The sequence below is a fragment of the Microtus oregoni genome, unplaced genomic scaffold, assembly GCF_018167655.1.
Source record: "Microtus oregoni isolate MIOR12 unplaced genomic scaffold, Mior012 000021F_ref0000039, whole genome shotgun sequence".
In the NCBI taxonomy this organism is placed as follows: Eukaryota; Metazoa; Chordata; class Mammalia; order Rodentia; family Cricetidae; genus Microtus; species Microtus oregoni.
In genome coordinates, this window is record NW_024543080.1 from 18,286,419 (window position 1) to 18,303,981 (window position 17,563).

The window sequence follows — 17,563 nt, forward strand, 5'->3', positions numbered from 1 at the left end:
ACGCACTCACATGGTTTCAGGATGCAGGTCAGAAAAAGCATCGCAGTTTTGACTTGTTTGCTCTGAAGCTCCCAACTGTCACTAAAAAACTCCTAACACTCTACCAACAAATCTCATGACCTTCTTTGTTTGATGAGGTGCTAGGCATTAAATCTAGGGTCTCACATATGCTAGGCAAGTTCTCTACCACTAAGCTATATTCCCAGCCCTCCATAAACATTTCTTTAAAGATCTATTTTATTTTTAATTATGTGTATGTACATGCATGTGAGCACAAGTGCCTGTGGAGGCCAAAAGTGAGCATCAGATATCCTTGAGCCAGAGATAAAGGAACTGTGAGTTGCCTAATGTGGTTGCTAAGAACCAAACTTGGGTTCTGTTGACTCAAGTTCCAAGCACTCTTAACTGCTGAACCATATCTCCAGCCCCCATGAAAATTTTTTTAGGTATCAAAATTTTGTTTTATCCCTCTCACTATATGTAAGGATTAAGAGACTAATTGAAGACCATCTTTTTAGGCATTTACTTAAACTGAAGAGAGTGTGATGGAATGTCAACCCAGATATACATTCTTTGCCCTAATATTTCCAGGGTATAACAATATCTAGCACGAGGACGTGGTCAAAAAAAAAATTGAGCTACCTCAGACTAGGAATATGGCTCAAAAGCAGAGTATGTGCAGGCCCTGGGTTCAAGCCTCTGGATCGTGGATCGAAAGAAAAAAAAAAGAGCAAAAGTGCCTAGCTATTCAATAAGTGGACTGGGATGATTAGGAAATTATCAACGTCAGAACACCCGAATGTTCACAAACACTTGCACACTATAACTATATCGATTCTGGAAGGTAATGGCACACTGAACCGCAGGCATGCAGGCAGCCACCAAGCGGACCCGGAACGCGACCCGGTTCCCTGAGCCCACACCGCTAGCGAGCCCAGCGTCTAAGAACGGGGCTGCGGGGCTCGCGCCACGGCGGGATGGGGTAGCAGGCGCAGACCCTGCATCCCCGCAGGTCCCCCGCCGTCCCAGCTACGCGGCCACCTACCCTCGTCGGCGTCATACATCTTGGCCAAAGGTTTGGGGACCGCTTAATACGAATTCAATTCACAAAGCCGGAGGCGAAACCTGCAGCAGCAAACTCTGAGTCGGAGCAAGCAATTTCCGTCTCCGGCGTTCCCAGCATCCTCCGCGCCTAAGGGGCGGGGGCAGCTCCGTGAGATGTGCGCCTGCGCGATTGGCGGGGGGTATAAACTGCACGAGTGCAAATTCTGGGTCTCTGGCTGCAGCTGAAGACCGCTCCTTCGGCCAGAAGTTGGATCCAGTCAATGAAAGTTTCTTGTTGCGTGACTTTTCAGTGTTGTTGCACAAATGACACTTGGTTTGGGTAAAGGAGATTTATGAGAGCCAGGCTCTGGGTGTGGGATGAGCCTCTCCTGCCCAGCCGGCTCTATCTAGTCCGCGCCGTCGCAGGGTGAATTCTCGAGTCTCGGAGCTTTCATCGCGAGAAATGCAGGATTAGTCACGCCGTTGGACAGTTCCCTCGCCGCTCGGACGCGCGCACGGCTGCGCGCACGAGGCCCCGCCCCCCTCCCGGCCGTCCGCATGCTGCCCGCGCGCCTGGGTTGCAGGCTGCTGTGCGGGATCCTGCGGGGCTCGGCGCCGACCGCAGCGTGCCATGGCCCTGCACGGTGGCTCCTGGGGGCTAAGTGGGCGGCCGCTTTCTCCCAGAGCCTATCCTCCCTGGGCCGCCGGCTTCCTCCCAGCTCCACGGCGACCGAGGACTACGAGGAAGGCCCCGACACGGAGGAGCGCTTTCTGTTCCCGGAGTACGTCCCGACGGAGCCGGACCCTGAGGAGCAGCTGAGAGAGCTGCGGGAATTGCAGCAGCGGCAGCAGGATGAGGAGCGACAGAGGTTGCAGCGGCGGGAGGAGCGGCTTCAGCGGAAGCTGCGGGCAGGCCTCGGGTCTCTGCAGGTCCCCGAGCTTCCTCCAGACACCACGGTGCCGCCCAGCGGCGTGTACTGCTCGGGCTGCGGGGCCGAGCTGCACTGCCAGCACCCCAGCCTGCCCGGCTACCTGCCGGAAGAGAAGTTCCACGATGCGACACAGGCGGACGGCGGCCCGGCGCGGACGGTATGCCAGCGCTGCTGGCTGCTGGTGCATCACCGACGTGCGCTGCGCCTGCGGGTGAGTCGCGAGCAGTACCTGGAGCTAGTGAGCGCGGCGCTGCGGCGCCCGGGGCCCGCCCTGGTGCTCTATATGGTGGATCTGCTCGACCTGCCGGACGCCTTGCTACCCGACCTGTCCAACCTGGTGGGTCCCAAGCAGGTCTTCGTACTGGGGAACAAAGTGGACCTGCTGCCCCAGGACGCGCCCGGCTACTTGCAGCGGCTGCGGAAGCGGCTGTGGGACGACTGCATCCGGGCCGGGCTCGTGGTGGCTCCTGGCCACCGAGGACCACAGAACCCTGCCGGGGATGAGCCTCAGGACAAGGAAAAGAATCGGAATCGCTCGACCAGGGCCGGCACCGTGGTCAAGGACGTGCGGCTGATCAGCGCCAAGACTGGCTATGGCGTGGAAGAACTGATTTCTGCACTTCAGCGCTCCTGGCGCTACCGCGGCGACGTCTACCTAGTGGGCACCACGAACGCCGGCAAGTCCACTCTCTTTAACACACTCCTGGAGTCTGATTACTGCACTGCCAAGGGCTCCGAAGCCATCGACAGGGCCACCATCTCCCCCTGGCCAGGTGAGGCCCCATTGTTGAGAACTTAGACTTCTCTCCGGCACCTAGTACATCTACCCTTACATGTCCATCTTGAGCTGCCTGGAGCCGTCCCTTTCAAAATTTTCTCCCCACTTTGCTCATAACTCTTGTGACAGTTGAGCGCTTGGAAATTCAATACATGTGATTTTCTAATAGAAATGTTTCTAGGGGAGGGGCTGAGGATAAAGCTTGGTTACTAAAGTGCTTGGCTAGCACTGCCGAAGCCTGAGTTAGTATGCATTACCGTGTAAACGAGATGTGATGTGGTGGCAAATTCCTGTATCCTAAGCACTTGGGAGGTGGAGACAGGAGGATTGGGAGGAGAGCAAAGTCATTCTCGCCTACATAGCTGGAGGCTACAGTGAATTAGATACATAGGCCCCCATCTACTCTAAGACCCTTCTTCACCCCTTGAATTTTTATTCTTGGGCTGTTATACTAGACATGAAAGAGTTGATGCGGTAAGTGTGGGGATTTCTCGAGAAGAAATGTCAGTATTCAGAGTTAAAGAAACTGATAGTATGGCATGGTGGTTCTGTCCAGTCATTACAACGCTGGAGAGAAAGAGCCTGAGGATGTGGGGTTCAAGAGCCTCTCTGAAGGAAGAAGCTAAAGGGAAATGTATGCACTTGGGGAGTTCCAGTCCTAGGAATTCGCTTGACAGAAACGTGTCCCCTTGAAAGCAGAGTTTAACTGCCCTTTGGCACTTCAAACTTAAAGCTGCCTATGACCCTGGATGTACTGGAGGATAAATGGTGAAAAGCAGGAATAATACAGACTTGGGAAATTTTTACTCAGATTCTGAGTTTGCGTATGAACCAGTTACTAGGCCTAGTTCCTTGTTTGTAAAGTGGAAATAATTACATAGTGGTTGTCATGAAGGTTAAATGAAAAAAATCAGAGGTGTTTGGTTTTCTTCTTCCACGCTTCTGTTTTTGAAACCTTACTCTTGGTATTTCAGGTACTACATTAAACCTTACTCTTGGTATTTCAGGTACTACATTAAACCTTACTCTTGGTATTTCAGGTACTACACTAAACCTCCTCAAGTTTCCCATTTGTAACCCGACTCCTTACAGAATGTTCAGAAGACAAAGAAGGCTTAAAGAAGAGGCGACCAAAGCTGAAGAAGATCTCAGTGAGGAAGAGCAAAATGAGCTCAATCAACTGAAAAAGCATGGTTACATGATAGGTATGCGTTATAGCACAGATTCTAACTGTTCTTTTTTTTTTAATATTTATTTATTTATTTATTTATACAATATTCTGTCTGTGTGTATGTCTGCAGGCCAGAAGAGGGCACCAGACCTCATTACAGATGGTTGTGAGCCACCATGTGGTTGCTGGGAATTGAACTCAGGACCTTTGGAAGAGCAGACAATGCTCTTAACCTCTGAGCCATCTCTCCAGCCCTCTAACTGTTCTTAATAATAAAACCCAGAGGCAGCTATCGGGCAAGTGAAGGCTGAAGGATCAGAGAAGCAGAACAACCAACCACTAGAGTTCTTACCTCTACCTGAGGGCGATCCTGAACTCAGACTGCCTCCTCAGACTGCACTGAGCTCCCATCTCCTCCCCACCTCCCTAATGCTGGGATCCCAAGTGCTGGGATCACCTTTGTGTGAACTGTTTCTATTTTAGACTGGATCAATTTCGTGTAGCCCAGGGTAGCCTTGAACTAACAGATCATCTGCCTCTGGGATCAAAGGTGTCTGCCACCACTGCCTAACCTCTATGGCTAGCTAGTGTGGCTAGCTCTGCACTCCGATCTTCAGGCAAGCTTTATTTGTTAGATCATAAACAAAATGTCCCCACAGTGCATCCTTCCTCTTTAGAAAAAAGTCTTGTTGGTTCCATGATAAAGTTTTGGGGCTGGCCATTTTTTTGCAGGAAAAGACTTTCCGGTTCTGGAATATAGGCTTTTTGTAGGAAAGGTTACTATTGCTTGGAAACCCAAACCAGCAGAGGCAGTAAAGTTCTTTAGCTAGGTTGTCCATCTCCTTGATCTCTCTTCTGATTTTGTTAATGGAAAAGAAGGGATTTCTAACACCACCTAGCCTGAAACACAACTGACGTGCAAGGGAATGACTCACATTATCTGTGAAAAAGAAGACACAACTATAATCATAGCCACAGTTTCATATTTATACACATAGTTTTAGTGTATAAATATTTATAAGGCAAGCTTAAGAAGTGTCTTCAGGGCCTGGCATGGTGTTGCCTGCCTCTAGTTCCAGCACTTGGGAGACAGAGACAGGTGGATCTCTATGAATTCAAGGCCATTCTGTCTACACAAAGAGTTCCAGGCCCACCAAAGAAAGCTACATATTGAGACCCTGTCTCTGAGGTAGGGAGGTCTTCAAGGGCATAAGGTACACACCTGTAATCCCAACACGTAGGAGAGGAAAAAAAACTTCAGTTCATGGTGGTTTTGCAGCAAAGCTGCTGCTCTACATGAGATCTTTTCCAAATACAACAGCCAAGATAAATACATATATGTATATATACATGTGAGTGTGCACACGCACATGCATGCGTGTAATCTGTTGCCTATCACTATAGAAGCTGAGGAGAGAAAAATCACAAGTTTAACAACATCTTGAACTATGTACAGAGAACCCATCTCAAAAATATTTTCAGAATCAAAGTATTAAAGGAATGTCTGATAACCTTGATTTAATTTGTTCTAGGAAGAGTTGGAAAAACATTCTCATACTCCACAGAACAGAAGGAAGAAGTTCCCTTTGAGTTTGATGCCGACTCGTTGGCCTTTGACATGGGAAATGAGCCTGTTGTAGCTGCACGCCCATGTACCAAACAAGTAGAACTGACCCCAGAAGACGTGAAAGACGCCCACTGGTTTTATGATACCCCTGGGATTACAAAAGAAAGCTGTGTATGTGTTTAGTTGCTTTCAGAAATATTTACTTTTAATTGTAGATGTACTGTCTTAACTGGCCAAAACAAGAAAAGAGGTGGGCTTCCATTTGAAAACGCAATTGTGGTTTCTTTATAAAAGCAATCCAAGGGTGAATCTACATGCCATCAGATTCTGGGTTCCTTTAGTTTACGTCTCTGTAGGCAAACAACAATATTAACATTGTGGTTATTACCTTAGGAAGACGTGTTTATAGGTTCCTATATTTTAGGGTTAGAAATAATAAATAGTACAGTAAAGCTTCTGAGTTTATGCTTGAATTCCCTTGAAAGTATGTCATTCATAATGTCATATAGTTTGAGCTGAAGTGGGTGATGACAACTTATCAGAGCAATGACATGTGCACTCCCAGGGTATTCAGCTATTTCTTGCCTGCTCTTTACATTTTACTGAAAGTCTCCCAGTTACTTGTACCCATTGTTCTTCAAAACTGTGTGGAACAAACATGATATGTATTTCCTTTGACACATCTTGAAATACTCTAGGTGATAAGTGGTCAAGTGACCATATTTTTAGAGTAGGGTTAATTCTACCTATCCTGCCATTATCCACCCTTTTACTCAAATTACATTGTCTTATGGTCACTTGGCTGTTGTCTAAGTAAATTTAGCCTATATCTGGCTAAGCACGGTGGTGCACACATTTTGCTTAGTATGATTTATTCCACTTGCATCCATTTTTTGCAAAAAAACATAACTACATTCATTCTAGCTACTCAAGCTTCCTATGTATATTAAACCCATTTTCTTTATACATGCCTCTATTGGTAGACACCTAGGTTGGTTCCATAGCTACTGTGAATTCATTTTTTAATGAATTTTATCCTCCTTAAATCTTACCAGAATGTGTTCCTATCTTTTCTGTTTTTCTTTAGTCTCTTTAATAACGTTGATCCTGTGGTTGGAGAGATGGCTTAGTGGTTGATAGTGTTTGCTGTTGGGCTGTAGACATTGTTCTTCCAGAGAGGAGCCAAGTTCAATTCCCATTTCCACAGCCTCCTATATCTCCAGTTCCAGGGGATCTGATGCCCTACCAAGCCAAGATGCACAGCACTGATGTTTGACAGATGTTCAGGAGAGAGAGGATCAAGTTGTGTACTTGTTCCTAAAGTAGATGGAAATACTACATAGTCCAGGCTAGCGTTAAAATTATGACAGCCATCCTGCCTTAGCCTCCCAGAACTGAGATTTGTAGGTTTAAACCATTTTGCATTTGATGCTTGCATACTTAATCCTTAGGACCTGAGATTACAATGTCCGTTATTTAAAGCTGGACGCTACTGCTACCTGAATACCTGAGCATACATTTCCATTAGTGACTGAACAGTATTTTGGGGTACATAACAGTTTTGACATTTGGGGGATAGCGCTGTCATAGGAAAGTCTTATACACCCATCATGTTGTTTCGCCACTATTTAACACGCAGTTGTGAAATGAGTAGAATAATAGTTAAGTTAGAGACAATATATAATTTTACGTGTGGTGAATGAACATAATCTGGTTTATTATGAAATCTGAACATTTTTTCGGTACTTAAATTTGTAAGTAAATCGCAAAATATGTTAAATGAAAGTAGTCCTCTAAATAAATCTTGTCTTTTGCTTTACAGATTTTAAATCTTCTAACAGAAAAAGAAGTAGATATTGTTTTGCCAACACATTCTATTGTGCCAAGAACATTTGTTCTCAAACCAAGAATGGTTCTATTTTTGGGTGCTATAGCCCGAATAGATTTCCTAGAGGTAAGAAAAATCTATGCTATTGAAAAATGAACAGAGGCTAGAGAGATGACTCAAAAGTTAAGAGCACTGACTGCTCTTCCAGAGATCCTGAGTTCAATTCCCAGCAACCACATGGTAGCTCACAGCCATCTGTAATGAGATCTGGTTCCTTTTTCTGACCTGCAGGCATGCATGGAGACAGAACACTGTATGTATAATAAATAAATAAATCTTTTGAAAAAAAGAACAGTGAGGAAACCTGCATAGGACCAAACTAGGCCCTCTAAATGTGGGTGACAATTGTATGGCTGGGGCAGACTGTGGGGCCACTGGCAGTGAGACCAGGATTTATCCCTATTGCTTGTACTGGCTTTTTTGGAACCCATTCTCTTTGCAGGGATACCTTGCTCAGCCTAGATATAGTGGGCAAGGCCTTGGTCCTACCTTAAAACAATGTGCTAGACTTTGTTGACTCCCCATGGGAAATCTTACCAAAGAGTGGATAGGGGGAAAATAGGGGGAGCAGGAGGAGGGGAGGGAATGGGAACTGGGATTGGTATTAAAATGAGAAAAGAGAACCAGGCGTTGGTGGCGCACGCCTTTAATCCCAGCACTCGGGAGGCAGAGGCAGGCGGATCTCTGTGAGTTCGAGACCAGCCTGGTCTACAGAGCTAGTTCCAGGACAGGCTCCAAAGCCGCAGAGAAACCCTGTCTCGAAAAACCAAAAAAAATAAAATAAAATGAGAAAAGAGGGTTTTTTAAAAAAATAATAAATAGAAAGAAAAATGCACAAGAATACACTTGAGGGCCGGGCGGTGGTGGCGCACGCCTTTAATCCCAGCACTCGTGAGGCAGAGGCAGGCGGATCTCTGTGAGTTCGAGACCAGCCTGGTCTACAAGAGCTAGTGCCAGGACAGGCTCCAAAGCCACAGAGAAACCCTGTCTCAAAAAAACCAAAAAAAAAAAAAAAAAAAAAAAGAATACACTTGAGGAATGCAGATACATAAAGAGATTGACAAAATATTGGTATAACTAAGTCCTGTCTGTTGCTTGTTTTGTTTTGTATGTACACAAATTTTTATAATAAAAACTTTGGGGAAAGAAGTAGGCCAAAAATAGAGAACAATACTGTGATAAAAATCTATAAATTTGGTGCCAGAGAAGACAGCTCAACAGTTAAGAGTGCTTGCTACTCTATCAGAGGACCCAATTCAGCTCCCAGCACTCACATTGGGCAGCTCACCACCTATTCGGGATTCTGTGGGTACCTTTACTCATACGAACTTAACCCCACATAAACACATATATGCATAATTTAATTTTTTAAATAAATCTAAAAATATTTTTTAATTTATTTTTTATTTATTTTTAATTTTTAAGAAACCCTATTTAAAAAAAAAAAAAAACAGGACAGGGCTTGGTTACACCCTTTAATCCCAGCACTCTGGAGGCAAAGCTGCAGATCTCAGTGAGTTTGAGGTTCAGCCTGATCTAGAATGGGAGTCCCTGTCTCAAAAAAACCAAAACAATTTAAAAAAAACAAAAAACCTACCACTAATAGGATATTGAATCCCTTATATAACTTAGCTTTTTATTGTTGTTGTTTTTGGTTGAAGTTTTTTATTGGTGTGGTTTGGTTGGTTTTGGCTTTTCAGGACAGGGTCCCTCTGGCAGGTAGCCCTGGCAGTCCTGGAACTCACTTTGTAGACCAGGCTGGCCTCAAATTTTGGGATTAAAGACATGGGCCACCTCCACCTGGCACTATAGCTTAGCCTTTCAGATGAGATACTGTCCGTTTCCTATATTGTTTCGCATGGAAATTATACATATATTTAGGCCTAAGGTTAATATCCATTAAATTCTGGGGATGCCAGGGAACTGCTCTCCATTTCTTCCAAAGTGAAAAGAGAAAAAGAAAATGAAACATGAATATATTCAGTGGCATGTAACTTACCACTCATTGCCAAGACCATTTCTTGACTTTTGTTGAAAATTTAGCCGTGTATTATCCAGAACCCTTGTACATGTTATTAAAGTCATGACAATAGTATTTTAAACCTAACTACATAGTGACAATCAAAATAAGCTATTTCCTTGCTTGTGGCTTTGGTTTTTTGGGTCTTTTGTTGTTGTTGTTTTAATTTTTTTTATAATTTATTTAACTTTATTTTATGTGGATTATTGTGAAGGTATCAGATTCCCCAGAAACTGGAGTTACAGATAGTTGTTAGCTGTCATGTGGGTGTTGGGAATTGAACCCGGGTCCTCTGGAAGAACAGCCAGTGCTCTTAACCGCTGAGCGATCTCTCCAGCCCCCATGGGTCTTTTGTTGTTGCTGCTGTTATTGTTTTCTTTTTAAAGATAGATTTACTTACTTATGTGTATGTTCCTGCATGAGTTTTTGTAACATTTGTGTGTAGGAACCCAGTGAGGCCAGAAGATACCAGATCACCTGAAGCCACAGGCACTTTGCCTGATGTGGATGCTGGGAGACAAACTCAGGTCCTCTATAAGAACTGCTCCTTGCTGAGCCATCTCCCCTGTCCTTCCCTATTGTTTTTAATACTGGATATAAAACTACCCAGATTATTTTGTTAGTTTTTTAGATTTTTTTGTTTGTTATCTTGGGTTTTTTGTTGTTTTTCTACAACTGAGATTTTATTAGTTGAGGATCAGTACACAGAGATTTCCATTCTTAGCACTTGTACCAAAACCCTGAAGAACCAACACATACTTCTTTTTTTTTAAAATATTTATTTATTTATTATGTATACAATATTCTGTCTGTGTGTATGTCTGCAGGCCAGAAGAGGGCACCAGACCTCATTCCAGAATGTTGTGAGCCACCATGTGGTTGCCGGAAATTGAACTCAGGGCCTTTGGAAAAGCAGGCAATGCTCTTAACCACTGAGCCATCTCTCCAGCCCCCCACATACTTCTTTTTGAACAGTTATTGCAATAATGTTTCAGCCTCAAACTTGGCAAGCTGTCCTTTAGACATCACTTAACCCTCAAACACTCAACCCTCACTTCCGCTGACTCACAGTTTTATGCCACATACAGGACACACTCACAGACAGGACACACTCACAGACAGGACACACTCAAAATGTCCATCTTTCACAGCACATTACCACACTTGTTAGGAAAGGAATGCCACAACCAAATACGTAACATTCCCAACAAGGCAAGGACCCAGGAGTGGTTTTGTAGGAAACAGTTCTAGAAACATGAGACTAGATATGATTGACACAAATAATAGACACAAATGCATGACTAAGACTCCAGATTGCTTTTGGTTTGCTTTGGTTTGGTTCTGCCCAGTTTTTATTGTGGGGTATAAAACTGGGCAGTGTTGTGCAGACCGCTGAGACAGCCGCAGCCTCTCCGACATCCAGCAAGTCATTTCACCTCTTAAAAATGGATGAGCTGTGGTTTGCCACTCCCTTTAAAGATGCTTCTGAGTCTATTTTAAAAAGTCCCATTTGCAGAATAATTGATACAAATATTCCTTTGAATTGTACAAGAAGGGAGACAGGACCATGACAGACATGGTGGATGGTTAGTTGGAGGTGGCTCCATGTCTTCTCCTTCAGAGGCCAGATTCTGATCTTCTGCAGGCAGAGCTGTAGTTTCCTGGTCAGCCACTTTGCTGCCCTCTTCCCTTCGGTTGGCACTTTTTTGTCTGATGATTTTTTCTCTCCCTTGGCCTTTTTTATGCATCTTTTAAGGGGTGAGTCTGATCAACAGTCCCAGGGCTCCTCCTTCACCAGATCAGACCCTTGTGGGCTTAGGGAAGGGAGCATGAGCCCAATCCATCAGAGGCTGCCTATTTCTTTAATTTTTAAGACAGGGTCTCCATATATTGCCCAGGTTGGCCTTGAATTCACCATCTTCCTACCTCAGCCTCCTGCAGGTTTGCCACCATGCATGTCTGTTTTTTATAATATCAAGTTGTAGAAGTCTTAGTTTTACAATTTACAGGAATTGTTAAAATATGTTATTTTTGTATTATGACCTGTTTTTAAAGACATTATTATAATTTGCTTACAGTTGAAAGAGGACTTGGTTAGTTTCTGTTTTCTCCTCTTTTTGCTGTTGTTGTTTTGACGCAGGATCTCTTGTACCCCAGGCTGATCTTAAACTCAATGTTGTAACTGAAGTTGTCTTTGAACTCCTGACTCTGCCTCCGTTGCTGGGATTAGAAGGATGCATCGCACACCTAGCTTTCCTCTCTCCTTTCTTAAGTTGTGCATCATAATGTGCACGTTCCCAAGTTGCCTGTTCTGTAAAATAACTTCTTCCTTTCTTTCTTAAGGGAGATCAATCAGCTTGGTTTACAGTCGTGGCTTCCAACTTCCTTCCTGTTCATATCACGTCCCTGGACAAGGCAGATGCTCTGTATGAGAAGCACGCAGGCCACGAGTTACTGCAGGTAAGCAGTGCAGCTTGATGGCTGTGTAGCCACAGCAGCTGATGGAGCCCGGGGTGGATAACCCGTCAGTTTGCATCAGCTAGCGCTTACCGCACCTCATTCTCTGAGCATCCCAGTTAAAAAGCAAAACTGGGCTCTGCATGCAAAGGGTGGTTTGGTCTGAGCCAACAAAGCCACAGCAGTGTATTTCTCTGTGGTGCCCTGTCCACACGTAGCGACCTACATTTAAGTACTCCAGTTAGAATTACAACAAATATAAAACGTGCTTCTCTAATCACACGGGCCACTTTCCAAGCACCTGATAGTCACATTACTACAGAAAATTGTATTGGTCAAGATGGGCGAAAAGAAGTCATGGGAGCTGGGAGGCAGAGCACAGACCTTTAATCCCAGCATGTGGGAGGCTGAAGCAGGTGGATCCCCATGAGTTTGAGGTCATCCTGATGTACATATTGAATTCTAAAACAAAAGAAAAAGAAGTTACAGCTTTTGTCACGGTTGAGAGGATGGATGCTGGCATCTAGCGTGTGTAAGCCCCAAGTGGCACTAAACCGTGCTGCGGCAGAAAGGCGATCTGCATACGATGAGGAACAAACTAAGATCTCAGTAGTGATTGATAAGCACGGGACTGAGTAGAAAAGCTTCCCTGTGTCATTCCCAGGCCCAGACACTTGTTCTCACAGGTTTTTCCTCTTCTAATTCTTACTTTAGACTGTGTCTTGATTGTTCTCCTCTTTATTTAAAAAATAAAATGTCCTGAATATTCCTTTTCTTTACAGTCCAGCTTACTCTTGCCTTGTATCCCATTGCTATAGCCCTATTTGGCCCTCATCATCCCACTGAAATTCACCAAGCCCAATTGTCTGAAGTCTGTTTCCAGCTCGTCTGGAGAGATGGCTCAGAAGAGTACAGCCGCTCTTCCAGATGATCGCAGGTCACTTTCGAGCACTTCTTCCGGCCTCTTTGGGCAGCACCCATGTGGTGCACAGACTTACATATAAGTAAAACATAAAAAAAAAAAAATTAAATTTTTGTTTTGATGTTTAAAAAGCTTCTCATATAACAATGCTGGCTGCTGATTAATTATGTAGCCAAGACTGGCCTTGAACTCCTGAGCTTTCTGCCTCTGCTTCTCAAGTGCAAGGATCTTAAGAATGCATCAGCAAGCACACTAGTTAAGATATTGAAACCAGACTGCCTGGGTTCCTATGTCCCCCTGACTGCACACTAGACAAAGCTGTGCACTTCCTACTCCTCTCCGCGTTGTGCCTGTCTCCTGAGAAGTGGAAAAGATTAAGTGCCGAAGGCAATCTTCATCCTTTTCTTCATGTTTCCGTTTTGTTCCTTTTTGAAGCATATAGTCCTTGGTGTCTTGAAATTTGCTATGGGGTCTAGGCTGACCTGGATCTCCGAGAGCTCAGCTTCCTGAGTGCTAAGATGAAAGACCACCATGCCTGGCTCTGTTTGCTTTTCAATTTGCTTTATTTAGTGTGCATGTGTGCGTGCTCACACACCCGTGTCACAAAGGACACGGAGGTCAGAGGACACAGGTGGTGTCACTTCTCTCCTACATCTCGTTGGCACTAGGCTTGCTTCAAAAGTGTACTTACCTGCTGAGCCATCCTGCCAGCCCTAGGACTCCTCTAAGGTCTCCCTGCTTTTGAGTGATAATGACAACAGCTGTTGCAGTCATTACAGGCGCACCCAGTGGAGCGGTGTTAGTATCCATGCTCACAAAACTGAAAATGCAAAAGTTAGCCAGGTGTGTGTAACTCCAACATTAGGGAACTCCAACTGTAGAACCATGAATATCTGGAGTTCAAGGTCATCCTTGATGCTGTATCAAGTAAGAAACCAGCTCGTTTTGTTTGAGACAGAGTCTCACTATGTAGCCCTGACTGGCCTAGTAGTCAGCTGTGTAGACCAGGCTGGCCTTGAACTCAGAAATTCCCCTCCTCTGCCTCTTCAGTGCTGGGATCAGAGTATGAGCCGCCATGCCCAAACTCAGTTAACAGGGAATTTAATTTGAAATTCCAAACATTTGTTTTATTAAAAGGTTCCAATGGGTGGAAAAGAACGAATGGCACAGTTTCCTCCTCTTGTGGCTGAAGACATTACATTAAAAGGAGGCGGAGAATCTGAAGCAGTAGCTGATATCAAGTTCTCCTCTGCAGGTAAAGCACTCTTTGTTTTAGTTTTGCTTTTTCTGAGACAGGGTTTCTCTGCATAGCCCTGGCTGTCCTGGAACTCAGGTTGTAGACCAGGCTGGCCACGAACTCAAGAGATCTTTGCTGCCTGCCCCTGCCTCCCAAGTGATGGAACTAAAGGCGTGTGCCACCACCACCTGGAGGTAATATACTCTTAAAACACAACATAGGCCATGTATGGTGACATGTGCCTAAACGCCAGCATTTGCAAGGTATTGGCTGGAGGTCGAAGCCCGTCTATTCTACATGAGACTCTGGCTCAGCAAAGATGCCTTTGGCCTAATATCAAATATAAAAATAAAAAGCGGGGTATGGTAGCACGCCTGTGATCCCAGCATTTAAGAAGTTAAAAAAAAAACTAGACATGGTGGCTCACATCTATAATCCCATCAGTGAGGCAAGAGGGTTGCTTTAAGTGCAAGGCCAACCTATGCAACACAGTGAGTGCTAAGCCAGCCTGAGCTTTAGAGTAAAACCTTGCCTAACGTGCCTAACAGCTACACGGTTAAGAGCATTTGCTGCAGCTGGGTATGGTGTTGTACACCTTTGATCCCCACACTCAGGAGGCAGAAACAGGCAGGTCTCTGAGTTCGAGGCCAGCTAGGGCTACAGAGAAGCCCTGTCGTGAAAAACAAATTTTAAAAAGAGCTCCTGGTTCATTCCCAGCACCTGCATCAGAAAACTCACCAACTATGACTCCATTTTTTGTTTTGTTTTTAATGGTTTTTCAAGACAGGGTTTCTCAGTAGCTTTGGTGCCTGTCCTGGAACTAGCTCTTGTAGACCAGGCTGGTCTCAAACTCACAGAGATCCGCCTGCCTCTACCTCCCGAGTGCTGGGATTATCTATCTTTTTATGAGTCTTGGGAATTGAACTGAGGTTGTCAGTCTTGCATGACAAGTGCTTTTCCTGAGCCATCTCCTGTCGTGTATGGTTTGATTTGATTTCCTTACTGAGACAATAGCAGCATTTTATGTTCTCTTGATGTCTCATAGGCTGGGTTGCAGTAACACCTTACTCTAAGGGCACACTGCATCTCCGAGGTTACACGCCTGCAGGAACTGTTCTGACCGTCCAGCCCCCTGTCCTGCCGTATATCGTTAACGTCAAAGGACAACGCATCAAGAAAAGTGTGGCCTATAAAACAAAGAAGCCTTTGTCCCTGGTGTATAATCTGGTGAAGAAAAAGTGACGCAGAACTGGATTCACACTGGATAGTAACAATAGTGAAATATGTTGAAATTTGTATTATATATAAAAATAATAAAGATAAGTGAGGCAGAACTGGACTCATACTGGATAGTAAGAATATTGAAATGTGTTAAATTGTAATAAATATAAAAATAAAGACACACAAACAACTATCATTTTAAAAATCTCAAGTGAACATTTTTGACTATTTGAGGCTATGCTTATTTATAATATATTGTTTATAAATTAAAATTATTTTTTTCTTGACTATATACATATTTGTGGCCCAAGTGTACATAAGAGGAGGCCTACTTCCTTCAGATTTTCATAGTGACCAGGTTTCATTTCTTTGAAGTTGGTGGTTGACAACTTAATCCCCCAGAATACAGTGGCTACCTTCCATGTAGTCACCCAGGTCCTTGTTAGCATCACTGTTACCAAGACAGCCAACAAAAACTACCCTTCAAAGACTAGTTCTTAGTGTCCTACTTCAGCTAGCTAGGCTTCACCTCTCAAATTTCCAGCCTCCCAAAATGGCACCATAAACTGGGGAATAAGTTCAAAAGTCTGGCAGTAGTGGAGCATGCGTTTAATCCAGCACTCAGGATACAGAGGCAGGCCGATCTCTGTGATTTTGAGGTTAGCCTAGTCTACAGGGAAAGTTCAAGGACAGCCAGGGCTACACAAAGTAACCCAGTCTTGAAGAAAGAAAAAAAATGGCCAGGGCAGTAGTGGCACACGCCTTTAATTCCAGCACTAGGAAGGCAGGGGCAGACAGAACTGTAAATTCAAGGACAGCCTGGACTACAGAGTGAGTTCCAGGACAGGAGATACACGGAGAAACCCTGTCTAGGAAAACCTTTTTTAAAAAAAAATAGGGTTGGAGAGATGGCTCAGTGGTTAAGAGCACTGACTGCTCTTCAAAGAACCCAGATTCAATTGGCAGCTCACAAGTTGTCTGTAACTCCAGCTCCAGGGGACCCAATACCCATGGCAAAACATCAATGTACAAGTTCAAAATGAGGAGCTGGAGAAATGGCTCAGCTGTAAAGAGTACCTGCTGCTCTTACACAGGATCCAGGTTCAATTCCCTGCACCCACACGGCAGCTCACAACCATCTACCTACCTGCCTCATCCTACAGTTTGGTCTAAGAAACTGGGAATGAGAAAAGGACAAACAAACACATACAGAAGAGCTATTATCAGGTGTTGCTGCCACCGTGCCTGGTACTGGTTCCCACTCTTCCCTTCGGTGATGATGACTCTTATCCCTCTGGAACCACAAGCCCAGACAAACCCTTCTGTAAGTTGTCTTAATTACAGTAGGAAAGTCCAGGGACCTGTGGCACAAATGCGCTTGTGTTTTTAAGTCACCCTGGGTGTCAGGACTTTAATGTGTAATCTCCCAGGTTCTAAATGTGTTCAAGTTCTTGGCCATACTGACTTCCTGTGGCCACCAGAGAGAAGCGGAGACCAGATGTGATCCTGTGTGCCTGCTTCCTGCTCAAACACTCCCCAGAAACTGGAAATGGAGGCTGGCTTCCTGGAAATGACTAGCTTGAGTGAAGCTGCTCTCCTCGCTGAGCAGGAACCCAGAGCTCAGAGGAGAGTTCTCCTGATCATTACTCATGATGCCTCTCCCCATCTTGGGGGCTGTCCTTCCAGCAGTATTGTTTCCTTATCTGTCAAAGCATAATGTTTAAACAAAAAGCACACACTGCAGACTATTGTGAATAGAACAGACAACACAGCTACCTGCTCTTAAGTGTCTTGTGTTTGACCGTATTAATGCCGGGTAGAGGGGCGTGGTATTTGAACATCCTACAGGTATGCACCTCACCTTTCCTCTTCATATCAAAGATCAGCTAATACTCCTAAATATATCCAGATTATCTTCAGAATACCCCCTTCTTGAATCCGTTTCAAAGGCTTCCTGTTTCTAAATATTTTAGAACTTACTTTCTAGGTAGTCTGTCCAGTGGAAGAATGCACTTATTAGGCCTGTAGTCTCCCTGACAGATGCCAAGACCTGTGCGATGCTAAAGTCAGGCATGAGAGTGGCTCACGTGTTGTTATCCCATCACTTGAGAGGCAAAGGCAGGAGTTCAAAACTAGCCTGTTTCAAAACAAAAGGTACAGTGTTTAATGAGACGCTGTCTGCACTCTGGCCAGATGTGGAGGCCATTAGAGAACAAATATATTTACTGGAAAAAAGTATTACGTGTCACAGTATTTGGAAGTGCAAGATTGCCAAGGTCCTGCCTAAACTTTCAGCAAGTCCATGATGAGAAGGGGAGTCCAGTCA

At 44.7% G+C, this 17,563-nt stretch overlaps 2 protein-coding genes across 2 annotated transcripts in view; one reads left to right on the forward strand and one right to left on the reverse strand.

The window, feature by feature from the left end:
- Polr2b (RNA polymerase II subunit B) overlaps positions 1-1,410 on the reverse strand; it is a 32,906-nt gene extending 31,496 nt beyond the window's left edge. Inside the window, exon 1 of the mRNA XM_041671199.1 lies at positions 1,046-1,410. Coding sequence (XP_041527133.1) covers positions 1,046-1,064 — 19 coding nt within the window. The 5' untranslated portion in view covers positions 1,065-1,410. The remainder of the gene's footprint in view (positions 1-1,045) is intronic.
- On the forward strand, positions 1,275-15,453 carry Noa1 (nitric oxide associated 1). The gene is made up of 7 exons (XM_041671200.1): positions 1,275-2,749; positions 3,795-3,959; positions 5,458-5,663; positions 7,315-7,446; positions 11,744-11,860; positions 13,917-14,034; positions 15,062-15,453. Exons 1-7 carry the CDS (start codon positions 1,603-1,605, stop codon positions 15,256-15,258), a joined length of 2,082 nt encoding a protein of 693 aa, XP_041527134.1. The 5' UTR covers positions 1,275-1,602; the 3' UTR covers positions 15,259-15,453.
- The last annotated feature ends 2,110 nt before the right edge of the window (positions 15,454-17,563 follow it).

Coding starts and splice junctions, on each gene's coding strand:
- Noa1 (XM_041671200.1), top strand. CDS start 1,603: ATGCTGCCCGCGCGCCTGGGTTGCAGGCTGCTGTGCGGGATCCTGCGG. Junction 3,960..5,457: donor AAAGCATGGTTACATGATAG/GTATGCGTTATA, acceptor AATTTGTTCTAG/GAAGAGTTGGAAAAACATTC. Junction 7,447..11,743: donor CCCGAATAGATTTCCTAGAG/GTAAGAAAAATC, acceptor TTCTTTCTTAAG/GGAGATCAATCAGCTTGGTT.